Below are 21,659 nucleotides of genomic sequence, written 5' to 3' on the forward strand. Positions count from 1 at the left end.
TCCAGATAGCACCAATAATAACAAAGCTTTCAAGCTAGTTTTCAACGACGACAACAAAAAACCCAACCAAACAAGAAAACTCCTTTTGTGCCTTACAGTCAGTAATAGCCAGGACTGCAAATGGGACTTGGAACAGACTGCCTCCATTGGCACCAGGCAGGGAAACAGGACAAGACCTGCCATTCTGGCTCTGCAGGAGAGAGGCAGAGCAGAGCTCACGTGCACGCAGTGAATTCCCTTTGCAGCCACGCTGGGCACATGGCTGCCTGGACCAAGCTTTTGTGAGCCCTCGGCTGCTCCTGGGCATTGCACAGCACAGGCTGAGGCCCTGACACCAAGCTCTAACCACCTGATCCTCCTGTGGGATCCTAAATCCTAGATCTGACTGCCCCATTATGCCAGCACTGTCTCTGGTGCCAGCTGGTAAGAAGAGCTGCTCTTACTGCATCTCTTTGCACCTTCTTGCTGCACTGCTCTGCCATCTCTCTGACTTTTTTTAGTGAACTCCTTTGAACCTGGGACAGTGTCTTTGTTCCACGCTCATACGGTACCTAACACAAGCCAGTCTGTATTTGGGAATAGGGCTCCAGAAGCTGCATCAGAGTAGGTTTAGTGGGGAAGCATAACCCATGCAAGGAGTGCAAACCTCCATGGAGTGGTCTCAGCCTGTGCTCACATCTGGGCAATCGCCCCATCATCAGTGAGTGTCTCGATCATGAAACCTGACTTCCCCCAGCCCCTGAGGTGCAGACCAATTTCAGGGAACCACAGCTGCTTAAAAATAAGCCAGTAATGCAAGTCTAGGAAAGGGAGGGGACACGTCAGGAATGTCCAGACGTCACACAGGAAACAAATCAACTGCCCCCAGTGGCCATTGCCTTAAACAACCGAAGCCAACACTGGCTGCATAAAATTTAAAATTGCTCCTGGTCTTTTTTACCACGCGCTGCTCTCATGCATCAAACAATTCTGTTTTCATGGGACAAAACATGTTCATGTGCTTCTCCATCTGGAAAAAACACTAACTCTTCACCTCTGTTTCAGACACACAGCACCCCAGTGTCCGTAAGGAAGGAGGTAAAAAAATGTCCTTGTATCAAATTTTTGATGTCTGTTTTTCAAGATGAGTTAATTATCCCTTTCCCCCTCCTTGTATTACCTAGATTACTAAACTGAAGCTGTACAAAGGCCAGAGGAAAACAAAAAATGAAATTGCCAATGATGAAACAGAATTTGGTAATTTTGTGTTAAAGCTGTGATTGACTGTACTCTTGCAAAAGTTAAAGAAGTTAGAAGAAAGTAAAGCAACAGCTTGGCCACATCTGCAGGATCTGTGGTGCTCCTCCTGGGTACTACATTTCAGCTCCATAATTCCCACAATCTTAGCTTTGTTTACAAAAGCAGATTTACTGGTGCTTATTTATATTTACCAAGGAGGGAACAGAAACCACAGCACAGTTGCAGCCAGATCTCTGATCTCCTGTACAGTGACTCACAAAACCAAAGATGCATTTTCAGGGTGGTGCTTGCATTTGTAACACTTTGCAGTTCACCTCTGCCCTACCCTCAGACCTTCTGCTTTTAAAACGTACCAAATCCCTTAAAACCAGGTTTCTCTGAACCTGCGTATAAGCCTATAGAAAGCTTGTAATATCTTTGTAAAACACAAATCTAAATTTCACTTGAAAATTGTAGGATGCCTTCTGGGGTGCTTTTAGCATATTCAAGTTGTGAATACTAATACAGCTACTGAAAAGAAACAGATCTAATTACAAAAGGAATTGTGACCCAATTTTCTCTATTTATTGCTTATCAACAAGTTTTCAGATGCTGTTTGTGCCATCTGAACCCTTTTGGAAATCCTGACGGTATTTTTCTCCATTTATATACTGAAATGTGTAGCTGGCAGCTTTGTGCCGCTGAATCTTTAAAAATTTGTTTAAACAGACATGGGTGTACAACTGAAACAGAAGCAAAATGAAGTCTCAATAATCACACGGATATACCCTCTTTGTTCAAATGCTGGATGTCAACTACACAAAATACCGTAGTATTTTATTATAGAGATGTGAAATCATTCCATACAGTCTTCCAAATATCCAACTTGCATTTCAGACGCAGATACCAAGTGGGGAAAGTCTCCAGCTGTCTAGAACTCCAAACTGTCTCATTTGTACTGTCATTTAACATAAGACAAAATTTAAGACCAGACTGTAACTGTTTCCAAATGTTTTTTTGTGTTTCTGCTGAAACCTTTAACTGTTATCTAGCACCAGAATTCTTAAACAACAAATACACCCACTGTCTTCTTTTAATTTTGTATTCAGACATTTTCTGTTGAATGCTTGCTATCATACATTAATCATGATAATATATGATAAATACTTAATGACTGAGAGCAAAAGGATCTTGGGCAAATTGCAAGTAAAAATGATACTAAGAACTGATACACAGAAATCTCTTAATCCTGTGGGGAAATTACTGTAGATAGAATGGTAGCAAAAATAGACTCAGATTATAACTTTACCTTCAAATCTCTGAAGAAACTATTCATCCTTTGAAACAATCTCAAAAAAGCCAAATATGAACTTTACTGAGGAAAAAATTCTCCATGCACAGTAGAAACCTGGACCAAAATACATGTGGGAAATGCAGAATTCTGCACTAAAACAAAACAGAAGGGGCTTAAAAGTCTTCAATCTAATCCTAGTATGTGTTCGACTTTTTTTTTTTTTCTGTAAAAGACATAACACAATACAAAAAGTAACTCAGTTTAAGCATTACTTTGAGTCCTGCAAATGAGCACAACCTCCTGTGGGACTTGTGAGTGACCTAGAAGCATGTGTGTCCCATGAAACACTCCGAGTCAACAACTCGGATAACACTCCAACACTCTGCAAGCCCAGATGAGCTGATATTTCAGCTTGATCCACTGACAGAAGCTTTTCCTCACAAAGAAACTGGTTTATTTTGGGGTGGGCTACAGGAAAAGGTAAATATCTATTCTGAAGGAGCCTTTGGCAACAAAAATGAAATATTAAGAATTGTTCTTGTTCTAGGGTGCTTTATTTTTCCACTTAAGATATTTAAGACTCCTTCCAAGCCAAACCACTCCATGAGTCTATGATATGTTGTGGGACAAATTACAATAAAGAAAGAAACACCTTCCGTGGTATATCAATAATTTATTGTTTTGCATAAGAAGGTAAGATCAGATTTCAGGTAAGACATCAACCAAGAACCTGATGGCAAATTCAAGTATAGAGCATGGTACAATATTAAAAAATACTACCCTTTGCTTGGCTACGGCAAACAGCTAGAACACAATAAAAACATCTGGACTTGACTGTCAAAACATACAGTTCTCTAAAAACCCACACAGCACAACTTGAATATGTGGAATATTGGAAACATGTTTAGTCGTCTTCGTTCCCAAATTCTTAGGAGTCAAAGGAACAATCCACCCCCCTGCTCCACTTGGTATCCCAGAATAGTTCAGCACACAGGCTCAGCATCCATCATGATAAGCAGGCTCCTGTCCTGTTGAAACTCTTGGGCTAAGACATTTTTTCTGCCTTGACCTACTGTCATCTCTGCCTGCCTCATGGAGGCCAGGGCTTTGATTTTTAGCTTTTGAAGCTAACACTGCAATAATGTTGATCTTTCAAGAGTAATCTAGTAATGTAATTAAAACCATTTCTCACTCCTCAAAGACTCTGTGCACGTTTTACTCTGTTGGTTGGATTTATGTTTTTGAGATTCCCTTTCTTTTGCAGGTGTTACTGTTCAGGAATTAGCTCCTGGCTCAGAGATGGGGCAGGCAGCCATCCGTCTGGGAGACTCCTGCCAGGACTGTGCTGGGGATCAGAGGGTCAGTGTCTCTGTAAATGCTGCTCACTGCTGCCCAGGACAGCAAAGCTGTGTAGAAGATCCTCCCAGACCACACCGAACCAAGAATGGGAATTAAATTAATTTCATTTCAAAAGGACAGGAAAAACAGCCTGCAGGACAGCCAGAATTGTTTCTACCAGGGAGTTTGCAGATTATTCCAGCATCTATTTCATAAAGAGAAAAGCAGGTCCCTTATGTGAGCGTGACAGTGTTCTGAGACAGCCCAGGTCAGAAGCAGTGTAAGCAGTGTTTTAGGAAGGACTAAACCCCCTCTTTTTGGAAATGGCCAGATCCTGAGAGATGCTGAGTGCCCTCTCAGTTTCAAGAGATGGTGAAGGCACTCGACATGTCTCAGGCAAAGGCAAACTGACCCGGTGAATTCCACATCCCCTGAAAAAATAGTTTAATTTTCAGTAATTTAAAAAAAAAAATAGAAAATGTTTTCTCAACTCAGATAATCTCTATGCAATTTATTTAATCAACAAATTCCTATTTATGTTACAAAAAAGTTTAAATCCACCAGGAAAATGGTGAAATTTGACAAATGTTACATTATAGCTGTTCCAGCAGAGCATGTGTCCATACACTCAGTACATCTGTAACTCTTGCATAAACATTTCCAGACTCCTGGGGATTTTGCTGTTGTTTCTTGCATTTCATTTGTTTTATACGACTGTAAGCCAAATGCAATGACCCACACATTAAATACACATTTAGAATAAAACTGCAAAATCTGATGGCTTTATCAGCGTAAGAACTGAAATAAAATATTTACATGGAATGTTGAGCTCCATTTACAAGAGACTGTTTCAAATTACAGACTTAGTAATCTCTTTAATAAATGATCACATTGACAAGAAATTTAAAAACTTAACATCCCTTTTCAACCCTTTCATAAATATATAAAGTTTCACTAAATTCTTTTTTCTTTAAACAAGACATCTATATTCTCTTTACAGATTAACAGGAAATAATGGTTTCCCATTTGAATGTCACAGATGGGATGATCTGAAGTCAGCAAGTTCCTATACACATTCTGTACTTACAAGACATATTCACAACACAACACACAGGTGTTACTTGGTCTTCACATGTGTACTCACTTCCTGCAAATCGGTAGTAAATAAAGAAAAATACCAAATTATCTCTATTAAAAATACATCCTCTAATGTGCATTTGATTACACTGCCACATCGAATCTTAAAATGGGGTTTCCAGCTGTGTCTGACCAGTGATAAGGACATTTTTTACAGTGAAGTCTACAGCATTCATTTATTTTTGAGTGGAGACAAAATACATATTACTCTACTAAAAAGTATCACAACATACTCAACAATAGAAAGAATTAATCTCTTGCAACTGCTTCCCAGATATCCATGGTTTCCTCACTATTTGAAAATTTCTGATGGGAAAATTGTTCTAAAGGATGCCAAAAAGTATTTTAAATCAATTTAAAGGGGGAAAAAAAGTTATTTACTTTGTTGTTACTCCTATCACTTTGCCACTGATTTTACGGAAGATTAATCCCAAAGACTTTGAGGTTGTATATGTACTAACTCTTGTTTTTTCCTATTTAAATAATTATTCCCATTAATTTTCTTTGTTGTGGTAGAAAGCATGCGTGAGAGTATTTTCAATGTGTGCATGCTCACAGCTGAGTACTTCACAATTAAGCCACTGAATACATCTTTCTTTCCATGATTATATAAGTGCAAAGGAATACTAAAATCACTCTGGACACGTAAGACAAGGTTCACATCTACAAAAGTAAAAACACTTATCTTGATATGTAATTAAACCTATGATGTTTTCCTCATAAAAATGTTGGTCACTTTTGCCTGTTTCAGTTCTCTCAAGCATTTAAGGGGCAGTAACTTCCAAGTGCCGATATGCTCTCTTTGGGAGCAGTTATGCTTAAAACCACTGAAGTGCTGATCTCCAGTATTGACTCGTATCTTCTGCAAACTCTCTGTTAAAAAAGCTCACCTTGGAAACACACAGATGATGATAAAGAGGTGTTTGGCAGTTTTGTTACAGTAGTATTAACTCACTTTCTGGAGCAGAGTAAAGCTCCGGTTTAATCTGACTGTTCTGCCCCAAATTGTGGGCAGGAGAATTGAAGACACAGGAAAACAAGACCAGTTCCAAGTGCATGAAGAGTACACCTGCTGCTCAGCAGAGTTAAAAGCCCTCCTACCAAGAAAACCACCATCGAGTACTGCCTGATCATGCCCCAGACCGAGGCGCTGATACAACAGCAGATGTTCCGGCTGTTTAAAACGTTACTATGAATGGAGCCAGCTGACGGGAACCCAGAAGGTCTCGGTCTCCAACCTGTCAAAAGTTGTTTTAAGCTCACTGTAAGCTGTAGCGAGGTCATCGTTGACTATCACCTTGTCAAAGAGGTGGCCGTACTGGCTCTCCATCACGTGGGCAGATTTAATCATTTCGTGAAAATCTTCTTCCTAGGAAGAGCAGTGCACTGTCAGTCCATAGCAACATTGCACTAACTCACTCTGTACTAAACACAAACTAACACTAAACAAAATCTTGCTTATTTCTTATCTTATCAGAAGATGGAAACCCTACTTTTAGTTAAAAAATTAGAGAAATTACAATTACAAGTGATCTCAGAGAGTCTTCTCTTCAGCTGACTCTGCTCAACAGGCAATTCTTTCATCTCTCTCCTCATAGTGACACAATCAGTCACTGCATGGTAATTACAGAGACATTTTCTGTTAGCAGCACCACTGGAAAATGTTTCTAGCTGTTTACTTTGATGGTACATGTAAAGTTTCATTACTTAAGTCTCAGCTTGATATTAGTTTGTGATGTATTACAGCACAGACTCTTTTAAGAGCTTGGTAGGAGCTGTCATTCTATGCTTGGTTAGATCTGGTTTAGTGGATTCTCTTCACGTTTTGCAAGAGAACAAATCTTAGCAATTTGTTTAAACAAGTTTAAGAGATTAAACCTGTCTTAACTAAGTAATGTCCTGAAGGTTGCTCTTAAGAATGAGCTCCTCTTACATTTTATATATCACAAACCCATATTTTTTACAGTATGTAGTTTCCAAACTATTTCAAATGCACAATCTACACAGATACTGATTATATCTGTGATTCAGTTTGAAACGAAACCTAAAAAATCCTAAATAACATCTGAATGAGGGAAAATGATATACATTGTAAATGTAGATTAAAAGTCTAATAGTGATCAGCTTTGCTGTAGCTTCAGTTAAAATATTTCATTATATTATAAGGAAGCAAGTAAGTTACTGTTGGGTAATCTGAATTTTTTTTCTGACTATTGACAAAAAGTAGCATTTTTTACTTGCTTAGATTTTTCTTCTTCTTTTTTACAGTGTTCATTTCCCTATAACATTTTAAAAACCACTGTTTCTCTAATCCACAAATATGGGCTTTTTTTTAAAGTAGCTTTGACTTTTTTAATTGGTTCTTTATATTTGAATTTTCTTCTAAATTTGGACCCTGTAATACAGTTGATAAAACAAGGAAGTTCTTATATTTGAATAAAAACTTCTAAGCCCATATGCAAATTTTTCTAAGGAAAGCTACAGCATTCTCTCTCATAAAAACATACTTGCACTATGGGGGTCCTTCAATGACATACAGTCAGAGGACCACGGAAAATGTAAATACCCACAAACATATCAAACAATGAAAACACCACAGTAAATGTGTGATGTGTGAGAGTTGGGAAACAGCAAGATGCTACGTGTAAGCCCTGACAAGTGCTGTCAATGAGATCCAGTGATCACCTTTATTTCCAAGGCAAACCACTACAACAGAACTCTTAACAGGTTCTCATGTTTTACCATGTCTAATTATACTTACTGTGAAGGGTTTCGCAGTGCCCTTATCATCTTTACTTGAAATAATCTTGGCATTTTTTCTGGTCTCTCTCAAACGGTCAAGTGATGGAGGCTTTATAAATATAACAAATGGTTTAAACTCATATGTCCGTAAGTGTTTCACTGTCTGGGAAGAGGAAAGATTTTAATTAATTAGTTTATTTTGCACAGTGGAATTTACTCTAATAAAAGAATCTCTCCACTAACTAAAATAAACCCATAAGGCACTTCTAGGCAGGTATTTTTCATTTAGTGCCATCCTGCTCTGCTGACCAGCACTGATTCATGTAAGGAGAATTTTCATGTGAATGGTAAGAAAACCATTTCTCCAAGGGTGATCATGGCTCTTTATTTCCACATGGCTGCTGGTAAACCCTATCATTCCAGGAAAGGCTGGGCTATGCAGCACGAGGATGGAAGGGAACAGCAGGTATTCAGGAGAGGAGGAAAAGTTCAAAGGTTCAACAGATTTTAGCAGGAATAACACTCTGTGTACCCATGAAAAGTAGCAGAAAAAGGTGTCTGTGACACTTGGTCACAAAAGGTCAATGGTTTCTCTTCTCAATACTTTGTGCCCACCACACAGCCCCCTGCTGTTCACTCTTCCTGTGCAAGCTGAGTGATGCTACGTGTGCAGTTAGAAACACATTCGTGATTTGGATTGTAGCACAGAGTGAAGCAGGGATGGCCAGTAACTCAGGGTAGTGTATGGACAGCCAAAAGCTTTCTCTCCTCTCCACACTGCCAGGGTCCACAAGGAAATCCCATGTTGGAGAGTCCCAGAACGGTTCACAAGTTTGGGTCCCCAAGAGAATTTCGTGCTTTGCTGGAAAACTGGGCTGCATGGGGCAGGCAATGGTCTCACAGAGCAGGAGCCCCTGCCCAGCTCCCCTCCTCTCCTGACACAGGGTATGGCTTCCCTGGCCATTCCTCTGCCAGTGCAGCCCTGCCCTGCTCCTCGGGCACAGCCCCATGTCCGAAACTGCCCCAGGAACTGCACACAAGTCATACACTGGCCACCCTTGGAGAAGAAATGTTTTGGCTGCATTTAAACAAACTAGTCCAGCTCCTGAAGAACTGTGGTTATTAGTAGCAAAAAAATTCCCAGTGGAGCTGTTCAGTCACGTTGAAAGACAAGGTCAGTGCAAGAATAAAGGGTTTAGAGAGGAATGTTCTTAACAATTATTCAGCCAACATCATATTTAGTGCATTCCTTGACTCATGTCCACCCTGCATGGAAACCTTTGGCATGAATGGTCTGGTGAAACATGTGAGAGAGGATTGCTGGACTGGGTGATACCTCAAAGCTGTTCCAAAATTAAAGCTTCAGAGAGAACCTTTAGCCCAAACTAACAGAAAGATGAATGGAAATATAGAAGCATTCTGTAATTAAATCTTTGGTATTATGCTGCAGGCTTTCAATTCACTTATTTCCTAGCTGTATACTTGCCAATCTGTATTTAGGTTTCCTTCCTCTCCTTTCAGAGAAGCTTGCTGTGATAAAGGCACCCAGCAAACCCACTCAACAGTCATTCTGTGTGGGATGAAACACACCTTTTTAGAAATAATTTTTTTCCTGGAATCCCAATATGCAATGTGGGGAAGTGCAAGAGTTCAGAAGACGTTTACTTACATGAGGCTGCACATCCAACAAACAAACTTTGTTTTTAGCTAGAACTGATCGAACAGAGTCTAAACTTGTACCATAGTAGTTGTTCTTATACTCTCCATACTCGATAAACCTGTGGCAGAAGACGAAAACAACTGGAATCATTTCCATTTTTGTGCAGAAAAAACCTTACCAGTTTGGTTTATAAGATTTAATTCGGGAGCAAAAATATTGTACTTTACATGAGGGTTTTACCATGTTTTATAAAGGAAATGCTGTCAAGTACTTCAGCATGTCAATTTTAAGAAATCTTCTACTTTACCGCTTTCAAATCAGTAACACCTGCTTGTATTACAGCTAAAGAGAAAAAAGTACTGTAGTCCAACAGCCCACTAATGTTTTCCATCACCTCTTTTTCTGAACTAATGCAATGCAATAAAACAGTGGATAAGCTAAACAATAGAAACTACTGAAATTTCATTGCACACTACAGAATATCCAAATTCTCTGTCTCAGAAGAGGAGGAGGAGTGACGACGGTGCTAATGGAACCAAGGCGGCTGGTTATTTGCTATAAAAGTACAGGCACTATTTGCCAGAAAAGCAAAGCACAGTTTGAAGTTTCAATAAAACCCACAGCCTTGTGTCTAATACACTTTTGCCCTCTGAAACACTGGGGCAGAATTTCAAGCTGCAGTATTTTACAGGCTGCTGGAGAGCACGATGCTACCATTGTCTCCATTTGAGTTTACTTCCTAGAAGGTGTACAGGCAGGGGCTTCACTGTAGATCTCTAAAATCAAAAGCAGAGGAAGTGCCTGGCCTGAAAGAGAGCAGAACTATGCAAACATTGACTCAGGCATGTCTGCAGCACTTCCATGGCCCTCTCTCCTAGAGCTGCAATGCCTTATTGCTATGACAGAAGATGCTCTATTAAAAGAGTGCTCCCTGATCCTAAGAACCTACAATTTCAGCGTCTTGAGGAGATGAGGTACTAAAACTAGTTGGAAGCTTAGAAACAGTTGTGTTTGCTGCTTTTTTTTTTTTTTTTCTGTGTTCTTTGCCAGCTGCTTATATAACAAAATGTAATTTTAACACATCTTCAAATCACTGCAACTTATATCCACTTTATTATCTAAAATAACAACCAGCCCCATTCTATAATAAAACCATTGTTTTAACTGCAGTTCTAGTTAAAAATCTCTTCAACATACTTGTTATTCTGTACGTCTGTCTCAAACAAGTGCTTGGAAATGAAAATGTATTCGACACCATCACTTTCTTGGCTTCTCCTTGGACGGGTAGTGTCTGCAGTTTCATTAGATAAAAAAAAAAAAAAAAAAAAGGAAAATATGCACAAAACAATATAATGCAAACCAGTTCAGAAAACACTGAAAAGCACAAACTCTTTGTGCAATACTAAGTGTAGCACTTTCTTCACTTCTGAAGGACGTAAGGCTGCTCCAGAGCTGGTAGTTGGCACACAAGCTCATGACAGGATTGCATTTTAAAAGTGTGCAGGAAAAAACTATTGGAAAAGTATCAGATTATCATTTTTTATTAACTATTGGAAAAATCCAATAAAATGAGGACAGCTGAATAATAAAAGGAGCAGTAGTCCATAACAATTACCCCAGCTTTGCCTCTTGTTAAACTTATTAGCATATGAGGCCATAAAGGGAAACAAAGCTCACCAACCTGATTTATAAAATGTTATGTTCATTAACAACACTTGCAGCTTATGCTATGTGAAGCATAATAATAAAAAACTGGGTGTGAAATTTATGTTTCAGTGCTTTTCTTTTTCTGGTGATCAAAATTGAATTCTGTTTTTTTTCAGTAGCCTTGTAGTATTTGCACTTCTGACTTTCCCCCAAGTACCAGGTATAGGGGGTTTGCTTATAAATGAAACTTACTTGTGGAGGTTGCCACTTATGATTAATGAACTCATTCAGAAGTCCTATTTAATACAAGCCTTATGTTCCAGCATTTTGTACTGCCCATCACATATGAATATACACAACCTGCTTGCAGCAACACAGTCTTAAATGCCACTTGATAGCACAGTCTTCTTAGGCTGACACAATGAGGAACATTTCCAAGGCAGGAACCCCCGTTCTCCCTCCAAGTCCTGACTTACTGAATTTCAGGGAGAGGGATTTCTTTACATGTTTGTTTTAAATCATAACCACAAATTTGGAAGAGAAAAGAGAGAAGGCAGCTTGATGAATACTGGCAATTTTTAGAGAAATATTTTTAGGCAAATGCTTCAATGTGTTAAATATTTTGGGAACGTGTGGCTTTTTTTGCTGTTGTTGTTTTTAATACCCAGCTGAAGCAAATATGTGCAAATGAAATGACTTGCCAAACCAAATGCATTTATTTTTCTACCTTGCAAATTCAATCATATATATATACTTGATGATATACCTGCACTTGCAAAAAACCTGTGACAGTATCTCCAAATTTCGACTCATGTTTTTGAAGGATCCCTATAGGAGGTACAAGTAGGAAGCAAACCAAGAAATGGAAGTCCAAAACTGCTGAGTTCTCCATATTAAAGAAAACCCAATAAAGTATCGTAAAGTTAACAGAGCACAATGTTATTCAATTTTATAAAAATCACACTATGTGGTCACATAGGGGGAAAGAGGAAAAAGAATCACCAAATCAACTTTACTAAACCTAATCAAAGGGATTAATTTAATTTATTCATAGATTACACTGTTTATCATCAGTCTTCATTTTTCAGCCTAATAGAGAAAGGCCATTTTGCTGAATGCAAGCATTGGTAACAGAGTGTGTTTCACTGCTGTACAGCCAAATCCAGGATGTTCTTCAGCTGAGTTTCATTTACTAAACCTTACTGACATCAATCACGTTAAACTTGTACTAAATGTGCACTGCTATGCCTCTGAGCCAAAACATCTGATCAGTTTAATCAATGCTATTTAATACAGAACTGCAGCAGCACTTTTAAAAATTAGAAAAGTAATTTGAATGCCAAGCATGCATTTAGGGACCCAAATTTGAAAGTGGCTTAAAGGTAATGCAATAGTACAGGCTAATAATGCAAGTATATCATTAGGGGAATAGAAGTGCATTTTTACTTACGTGGCACTGTTACCCCATAGTGCTGGGTGTCACTGATCAGCAATTTCCGTTTAAGTTCATTCAGTCCAACCCCTACAGGACCTGGAAGAAAAATAATCATCCTATTTCCCAACAGCCAGTTCTCTCTTGTCTTCAGGGGCAAGTACTCTCCAAGGTAAGACTACATGGCATAGAGCTATGACATACACTGCCTTTCAATCAGTCAGAAACACCCATGATTTTTTAGCCTCTCCTAGAATATACAGCACTGACAAATTTCAGGGGATGTAGTTGGCAGTTACTCTGCTCTGACTTTATAACTGAAGAAAAATCAGTGAAAAAAAAAGTTGCCATCAAAGCTAACTTTCTTTTCTACAGAATCTACCCTCAGTACACACCCATCTCCATCCTCAGCCCTACTACAGAACCCTGTACCCTAACCTGCAGCTTTCCAGAATAAGAACTGGTTTGGCTGTTTGTTTTGCCAGAATACTCCCAACTTGAAGACTAGAGGACCCCAGCTGGCATGTGCAAAGTGCCCCCAATCTGTGTCAGCATGGCCTCACTCCCCCCAGCTGCTGCATCCCTTGCCTACCTACACCAGATTACTCTGGGGACAATTGCTTCCAACTTCTCCTCGTGCCCTGGAAGCACTGCTCCTTCCAGCCCCTGCAGCAGGCAGGAACACTGCCTGACTCCTGGCGGGCTGTAGCTGTCACCATCCACCTTTTGACTGTATGAAGGTGGCACTGCACAGGGAGAGGAAGGAAGGACAGCACTTGCCAGGTCACAACCCGTTTGGGATGTTTGGGTTTCTTTCTTTGTTGTTGATTTTCTTTTAAACTGTGCTTGTCTCCTGCCTGCTGTCTGAACTGTTCCAAAGCAAATGTTTCCTTCTTCACGCAACTGCCAAAGAGAGACCACTCTTGGAAAGAGGATGGCAGGAAGAAACAAAGACTGCATGGAATTTTTTTGACCTGTCTCCTCCACCTCCACTTGAGTAGTGCTGTACTAGAAGCTACTGAGCAGACTTTCCTTTTGGCTTTCATGTTGTCCCTAACTAGTAGCTCTTTGCTAGTGGTGACCCATGTCTCAGTGAGGGCACGGTGTCCTGTGAGGTCTCAAAGGCTCCATGGGCACTTGCTGCCTGCCCCAGGGGCCCTTCCTGCAGAGCTCCAGCCTGCCTGTCCCCTTTCGTGGCAGGGCCATGGTGCTGTGTGTGAAGGGAGCTCAGCTCTGCATGTTCCTGTGTTTATGACAATGCAGCAGCTGTTTCTACAGAGCCAGGTCAACAGCAGAACACAGAGGAGAGTGAGTCACTGGAACCATAGCCCAAGTAATGCAAGGATAATACATGTGGTTTTAAAGAAAATACTTGTGCATCTAATAAAAGTGACACATTTATGCACGGAGTAGTTCTTAACAAAGACATTTTAGACATGAAAAATACAAAACATAATAAACATTTCAATGAAGTAGTGTTCTACTGACTAATTAACAAAGTCCATGAACTGATGCTTCAATACCTTCAGGTGCCTATTTGTAAAAACAACCACTCTCCCTATCTGAAGTTAGAAACATATAATGATGAAAAGCAAGTGGTTGCTACTGTGCTGCTACCCCCAGACTGTAGTCTCTGTAAAATCTTAGAGTTTCTGCATTTAAAATTTCTATGTGTTTACATCAGTTAAACGCACAACTACATTTCAAATTCCATCTCTGACCTTCCTGTAAATTAATCTATCAGTATGTATAAATGTTTATTTAATATGGTGTACAGCAGCCTCTACTGGTGCATGTCTGCAGAGGACATCAATGTGTTATGTAGATAATAGCATTACTTTTGGTTTATTTTTTTTTAATCCTTTTTTTAGTAGTTTAGCTATTTAAGGCAAATACGAATTTTTATAAAATAATTAAAACTCTTAATATATCCTAGCAAAATAGAACAAAACAAGTAGAATTCGATTTAAAAAAATTATCACTGTATTGCTTTCAAGCAAAAAATCTTTCCCATCAAATCTAAACAAATACTACTTCATCAGTCTACATGCTGTCAAATCAACAATATGCTTTTAGCTCTATTTATATATAAAGAATCCAGGCTTCACTTCCTGCAACAGATGCTTTGGAAACTTAGCTCAAATCAGTTTCCAGACCACAAGCTCACTACTGCTCTGTCTCCAAATTACCATTTAAAAATCACCTTTAAATTGAATTACTGAAAGGTGTAGATTCTTCTTTTTCAGTGCTGTCTTCACAGAATTATCACAATACTGAAGGCTGATTCCTGCTTAGCAAACACATCCACAATGCAGATTTTTACACTACATCTCCCAAGTGTAATATACAGTTCTCTTCTGAGTATTCTTTTCATTTTGATGTAGCAGAGAAAGATGCCAGTTTCTCATAGTTAGGAATCTGAACACAATTTGAACTCAAAAAGAGAATTAAGTGGCAGGATTGAAAAGGACAATCCAGATTCTTACAGTCAAATGTCAGGCATGTGGGATCCATGTCTGTAGTGTAGTTTTGGTTTACTATAAATCACCCCAGGCAGCAATATTTACAGTTATGGTGACAGATTTAGAGATACTTTGTTTACTTTTTTAGAGGAACATTTATATTGTTTGCTGTTGCATGTTGAGTTGTGCAAGCTAAGTAATGGCTGAAGCCTGCAAGTGGACTGTAGTGCCTACCACACTTCACTGAGGAACATTTTCAGAATTAAACCACCAATCATTAAAACTTGCATTAAATTTTGTACCACTCAGACATGTCTGAAGAAAACTGAAAAAGCTGTTTGACTTAAGTTTAGGCCTCAGGAGGGTTAACCCAACCAGCCATTCTGCACCCACTGACACATAATGAGCTCCCAGAAGTCTGTTTGGAAGGAAAGAAAAAGAAAGTGGTCTTTCAGAGAAGATTTTGGGAGTGAGGTGACAATATCTCTGCTGGGATCATAAGGACACTGTAGGAAATACGCCTTGAGAGAGGTTCTGTGGCTCAGTCCTAGTACACCATAATACAATGACTGTGCATGCATGTCCAACTGTAGCTCAATGAGACATGTGGTAGGACAGGAGAACCTCCTTATTTTGTTTCAGTACATTCTAACTGGCAGTGGGAGTGCAGTTCGAGCTCTGCTGTTCTCTGAAGTAGGATCAGTGAGTTCATTCCAGCGTTCTCGTGGGCAAGGCTAGGCACCAGGTTACATCCCATGTATTCATTCCTGAGCCCTGCTGACCCTCCCGTGCCTTCAGCCAGCAAGGCTGAATGCAGATAGCCATTCTAGGTCTCTTTCTGAACTGTCCAGTTAGATTACTGTAAGTAGCATGGTCATGGTAGGCCACTTTCCTGCACTACTGCTGTAGATCAATTAAGACTCTGCAAGGCATTTTGCAAGAAGACAAAGGGTGGCATAATATTGAATAATTTTGTTTTTAGTAGACTCATCACATTCACAACAACTAAAAGCACAGAAGAAGCATCTGTATCATTACTGCTTCAGATGGTATTATTTTAGCTCCAAGGATATGCAGGGCTTTATTCATGAACTTACATTAACAGACAAGGTAAAACCTTGAAAAACTAGTACACTGAGCTGAACCTGAGTGTAGCATATATCACAATACAGAGCACTAAAAATTTGTGCTCTTTAAATTAGACTAGACAAATTCAAAATTAAGCAAAATTTTCTGTTCAAAGTTGTCAAACTCACTCCCCTTAAAAAAGGGCAAACCAAAACCTGAAAAACCCCCTTTAAACAGTAAATTATAAATTTAGACCTAGCATAACAAAACAGACACTTAGTGCCCCCACCAATTACAGCTATAAATTAATTATCTGTCCCTTTGTTTCCTGTTACTACTATCCAAACTATATTTGATGGATTATATTGAATGCTGCTACTGGCACACAAAAAGCTTTTTAAATAGGTTTGCTTTTACTCTACCTGTATTGCTTAGCTCTGCTAGTTTTTCCACATTTTGCCCAAGACATTTTTATGGTATTGGCCAGACTAAAGCTGCTCTTAATATCCAGAGAAAAACATTAGAATTACTGAAGTCTGCAATAAATTTCTGAATTGCTTTTGTTACTGAAAAAGAACACTTTCTCCATTTGATTTATTGCAACAAAAATCAAACGGAATCTCTAAGCATTCCTTAGATCATACATAAGCAATTTGTTATAAGAAGTCTACTTATCACACTTTTGCACTACACTGTTGATGTAACTGTAAAATCAACTCAACCATGTTATTACTTGTTGTATATAGCCCACAATCTCACAGTGATCACACTAGTAGGTGGCTGATTTTTAGTGCTGGAGAGTGACAAAACTGTTTATTAAAAACTAAATTTAATGTTCCCTTGGATATGAGCAATATAAAAACACAGCTACTCAACGGTTCCTAGCAGTCCCTAATAGAGGGTCATATTTCTTTTCTCTGATGGTTTCAGAACGGAGGAAGCTTTACTAATGAAGCATCAGCCTATGTGCTACTGCCCAAAGAAACAATTAGCAATGAGACATTACTCACTGGTAGCAGTGATTACTCAGTACTCACTGGTACTCCAACTGTTATCTTTGAAAATCTTAAGATAATGTACTTTCTCTCTTTTTAAGAGACTGAAGCAATGCATTTTGATTAGATAATAAATGCTGTGAAGAAGACATGGCAGTGACAGATTACAGAAGAATGAAAAGCTGACTAAGGATGACATGTTGAGTCTCATGCAACGATGCTTACATTCCTTCTTGGCCTACAGAGGTCTACTTTGCATCCACCTTTCTTACTACTGCTCCATTTACATATTCTAACACAATAGGTGGTTATGTTTCTTTCCATTTTTATTGTCAGTCTTCACCGACCTCAGGTATTTATCTTGTTCTTTTTTTGCCCATAGATACATTGATTTCTAAGAGCATAACACCGACATAATTCTTTTGAGTTTTAGCACAGCTTGGCTGGTGCATTCAGACTAGTAACCACGGTAGCTGTATTTTAATGTCATCTCCCTTCAGTGTAGCACAGTCTCCTAAAGCATCCCTATATGCAAGTTGGGACATCCTGTCTAGAAAGGTGGACTACTAGACAGATGAAAGAGTGGATATGTTCAAATGGAAGGGGTTATTGGCGTGTACTCTACTACTCATAACAAGAGGGGTTCCTTGGGTGTCTACCCTAAGACATACTCTGTTTCATATCTGTACCAAGGACAGAATGGGTCCCTTACCAAGTTTCTGATGCCAAGATGGGTGATGCAAATTTCTTGCTCCAGGGCAGGGGTTCCATTCAGAGGTACCTTGATATGCTACAGGCATGGGCTGGCAGAACTTTGTGAAATTCGATGAGGACAAATACACAGTCCTGCAGTACAGGCTGGGGACTGACTGGCTGGATGACAAGGACTTGGGGGTTCAGGTGGGCAGCAAGCTAAGCGTGGATCCACAGCACTCACTGGTGGCAATGAAGGCCAACAGGAGACTGGGCTGTATCAGCAAGAGCCAAGTCTGCAGATAGAGGGAAATGATTCTTCCTCTTCACTCAGCACTTGTTAGATCCTGTGAGGAATACTCTGTCCACAGTGAGCCCTGCACTACAACCTTTTTGATAAACTGGATCAAAGAAATCAGAGGGCCTCCAAGAAAAGCTAGCTTCGAAAAGAGATGTCTTGTGGGGACCCACCAGTACCCTTCTAATACCCACTGAAAAGACGGAGGCCACTTCTTTACTGAGGTGTGAGGTGGGAAGACGAGAAGACATGATGGGAAGACATGTTCCCAAAGCTGTTGCCATCAACTAATTGCTCCGAATTTAGTGTTAATCCTGTTGAGTGGGAGGTTGGACCAGGTGACCCTCCTGAGATCCCTTCCAATCTAAATGACTCTGTGGTAAGTATTGTGCTGTCAGTCCTCTGTTTTACCAGGTCAAAAATGAAGAAAACAACTTACCAACCAAAACGACAAGTCTGTATTTGTCATTAGGTTGTCGTCTATATTTTGCAACTTCTTCATAGGTTGGGATATCTGCTGTATCGTACTGATCACTCTTCTTGCACTCATACATAGACTTGTTTGTTTTTTTATCTTTTCTGCTAAGACGAAAGCTTCTTCTAAAACCGGCTGCAATAAGAACAGGGTTTTTTCAAAGTAAGAAGATAAGTCTCCTCAAAACGTTTGAAAACAGTCTCTTCCAAACATTCAAGGACTGGAGCATGGAATAAAAAATGTATTATAGGTTTAATAAGCCAGGTCATTTGAATAACATTTCCCATGTTTTTAAACTATATCAGGTACCTATTTAAACTGTAAAATTAAAATTACCAATAAAAGCATAATTGTTGCAACAAAAAGCTGTAAAATATAATTGCAATATTTTGTAAATGAATTTAGATAATTGAGATAACTTGATTATCTTATAAATCAATATTTATACACAAGGAAATTCATGCAATCTGGACTCTCATACTACACATAATGCAGGCCTATTAAATCACCGTGGCATACAGACCAAATAAAACATATGATAGAAGCACATCTGGTGGTTGAAAGGGTTAATGAGAATTAACTCCTTGAACAATTCTGTTGTGCTTAGTTCCATGCTGATAGTATATAAAAAAGTGCACAAACCCCTTCCCAAATATGTTTATAAGTAAACCCAAACACTCATAGTCAAATTCCAAAATACTAGGAACATCTTAGACAATACAGTACCCACATCATGAAATTAAAAGTTAATACTGCTATTAAATCTGCATTTACAAGGCATGACCATCAGTGTGACATCTACAGTGCCTATCTAGAAGGCTTGAAATTTTACACAGCTTGTAAGTACTCTCAAAGGAAACAATCATAGGCATTTTCAAGCAGAACATCACAAAAACAGTCTTTTACACTATATGTTAAAAACTAATTTACTCTTCTCTTAATGATTACTTTCGATTTTACAAATAAGTCCTTTACATTGGATTACATTACGTTTTACTAATATCTCTATGGCACCATTTTTGTTCTAGAAGAAACTAGAGGAACAACTGTAAAGCTGATTTCCCTATCTGCCAGGAATGGAGTAAAACACAAGCTATACTTTAAATAGTGAAAAAGTTTGTTTTGTTTCCCAGAACATTTCACAGGACAGTAAACACATGTAAATTTATGGTGACCTCAGATTTTCAGCCACATGTAATAGCACTTACGTTTAGGTGTTTGAAAAGTAATCATATTACAATTTCTTCTTCAAAGGTAGTATCTGGCAAGTTTAAAGACTCAATTTTGTAAATATTTAGAACCAGATCTGAAGAGAAATGCTACAAGGCTTAGTCACAGGCTTATCACTTCTCACATAGTTCCACTCAGCATGAATTGTCACAGAACCTGGATCACAGAGGATGTTAACCATGTTATTTAATTGATGTGAGCCCCTATACCTATGGGAATCTACAAAATATGCATACACACAAAAAGTGAAGAACAATTTGAGAATACCATGATGCCAATCCATTCATATTCAAAATATAATTATATAAGTAAAATGAAAATTGATGAAAATTCCATCCATGGGAAGGGCTGATGGCATTTTTAAGAGGAACAGTATGGTCTAGACTAACTAGGAGATGGGCTGGTGTAGAAAAGGGATCAAAATACGAGATATGAAAACGTAATGAAATAAACTGAGTTATGCTATTATTCAAAGAAAACAAACACTGAAGTAACTGCATGAGAAATAGAAATGCCCTGTTGAAGAGCTTACACACCCACAAGAGGGCCTGGGAGATCTTGCCTGCCCTAGGGTGAAGTCCATCACGACACAAGGATGTTCTCTTACTCATTACTATACCTGATGTCATAGACAGTTATATAATGATTAAAAGTAACTTTAGCAATAGACACATGACGTGAGTTACAAGTTTCCTGAGGCCTCATCTGAAATGCTCCAGATTAAAAAAAAACCAAAACATAAAACAAAAAAACACACCTTTTTTTTGTTGTGTTACAAAGAAACAAAACCCACAAAACCACAAACAAAACCCCACAAAAACAACACAAAAAAACTAAAAAAGTGAACAAAAAACCCCCAAAAACCTAAACAAAAACCAAAACCAAACCAAATCACAAAAAAAAAAAAAGGAGAAAAAATACAGAATAACTCCTCACCCCTGACTACTAAATGGCTTACAAAATACAAAATAAAGAGCTTTGTCACAAAACCCAGAATCCACGTATCTGGAAAAGGTGAAAGGTAAGATCAAATGAAGATGAATCAATGGTCTCCACTACAATTTGGTGTCAACCTTACAAATACCAAGAGCTCTGTGCCCCTGAGCAGCTGTCTCAAATGCCACTCAAATACCAACAGCTTCTCAACCTCTCCTTACATGTTGAACTTTTCAATCTTTAGGAAAAATATTTTTTCTGCAAAATTTTCATATCAATTCAATCCCCCCTGTTAGGTTTTATTAAGGCCATTTGTAACTTGTTCTTCTTTTCTCCATCCAATTTATTCAGATTTCATTACCAAACTGCCAGGTGGTGAGTTATTTAAGAATTTTCATTCCTTTCATTCCTTCAGAAAGGAGGAAATCCTTCAGTGCTGCCTTCAGGCTGATTTTTCCCTTGCCACTTTTACAGGCTGCAGAGAAAGCATCACAAAGACTCAGGTGACATCATGCCCATGGCTAACATGGGCTTCCTTGAACAAAACACTTGATATTTCAGTGACTGAAACTTATCATTCAAATGAAAATAGCAATATTGTCCTGTATACTAAGAAGGTTCAACAACAAGTTCAACTAGGACTTAGACATTACAGAAAAGCTATTATATTAATTAAAAAGAACAAACATGAGATGAAGATTACAGATGTCCAGTATGGCTGACTTCTCTGTAGTGTGCTGGTGAAGATGCTCTGTAAAACTACTGACTGTTAAAAACCCGTGATATGCTGATTGTTTCACCACTTTATGACTATTGCCAATTTGAAAGTTCTTTTGAACTGTTCTTCAAAGCCCATCCAAACAGTCCCATACAGAAACCCAAGAAAGCTTGCTTTTAAGGAGCATTCAAAACCAAGGAAAATGTACAATTCGGATAGAAAAGGTGAGACTGTTTCAAATATATCCAACACTTTTATGATACTGCTGCAGCATTCCTGGAAACATGATTCTTCCTCTCTCACAGCTGCCATTATA

General features: G+C 38.8%; 1 protein-coding gene across 2 annotated transcripts in view; it reads right to left on the reverse strand.

Moving 5' to 3' along the window:
- Positions 1 to 3,170: 3,170 nt before the first annotated feature.
- Positions 3,171 to 21,659, reverse strand: part of MPP7 (MAGUK p55 scaffold protein 7) — a 149,567-nt gene continuing 131,078 nt past the window's right edge. For both annotated transcript variants that reach the window (XM_050311413.1, XM_050311405.1), the window contains 6 exons: positions 18,424 to 18,594; positions 12,487 to 12,567; positions 10,587 to 10,680; positions 9,399 to 9,507; positions 7,749 to 7,892; positions 3,171 to 6,356 (listed from right to left, as the gene is read on the reverse strand). In XM_050311413.1, the coding sequence (XP_050167370.1) occupies positions 6,177 to 6,356; positions 7,749 to 7,892; positions 9,399 to 9,507; positions 10,587 to 10,680; positions 12,487 to 12,567; positions 18,424 to 18,594 (779 nt within the window). In that variant the 3' untranslated portion in view covers positions 3,171 to 6,176. The remainder of the gene's footprint in view (positions 6,357 to 7,748; positions 7,893 to 9,398; positions 9,508 to 10,586; positions 10,681 to 12,486; positions 12,568 to 18,423; positions 18,595 to 21,659) is intronic.

This window comes from Myiozetetes cayanensis, unplaced genomic scaffold (genome assembly GCF_022539395.1).
Source record: "Myiozetetes cayanensis isolate MyiCay16 unplaced genomic scaffold, myiCay2020 scf1, whole genome shotgun sequence".
NCBI lineage: Eukaryota > Metazoa > Chordata > Aves > Passeriformes > Tyrannidae > Myiozetetes > Myiozetetes cayanensis.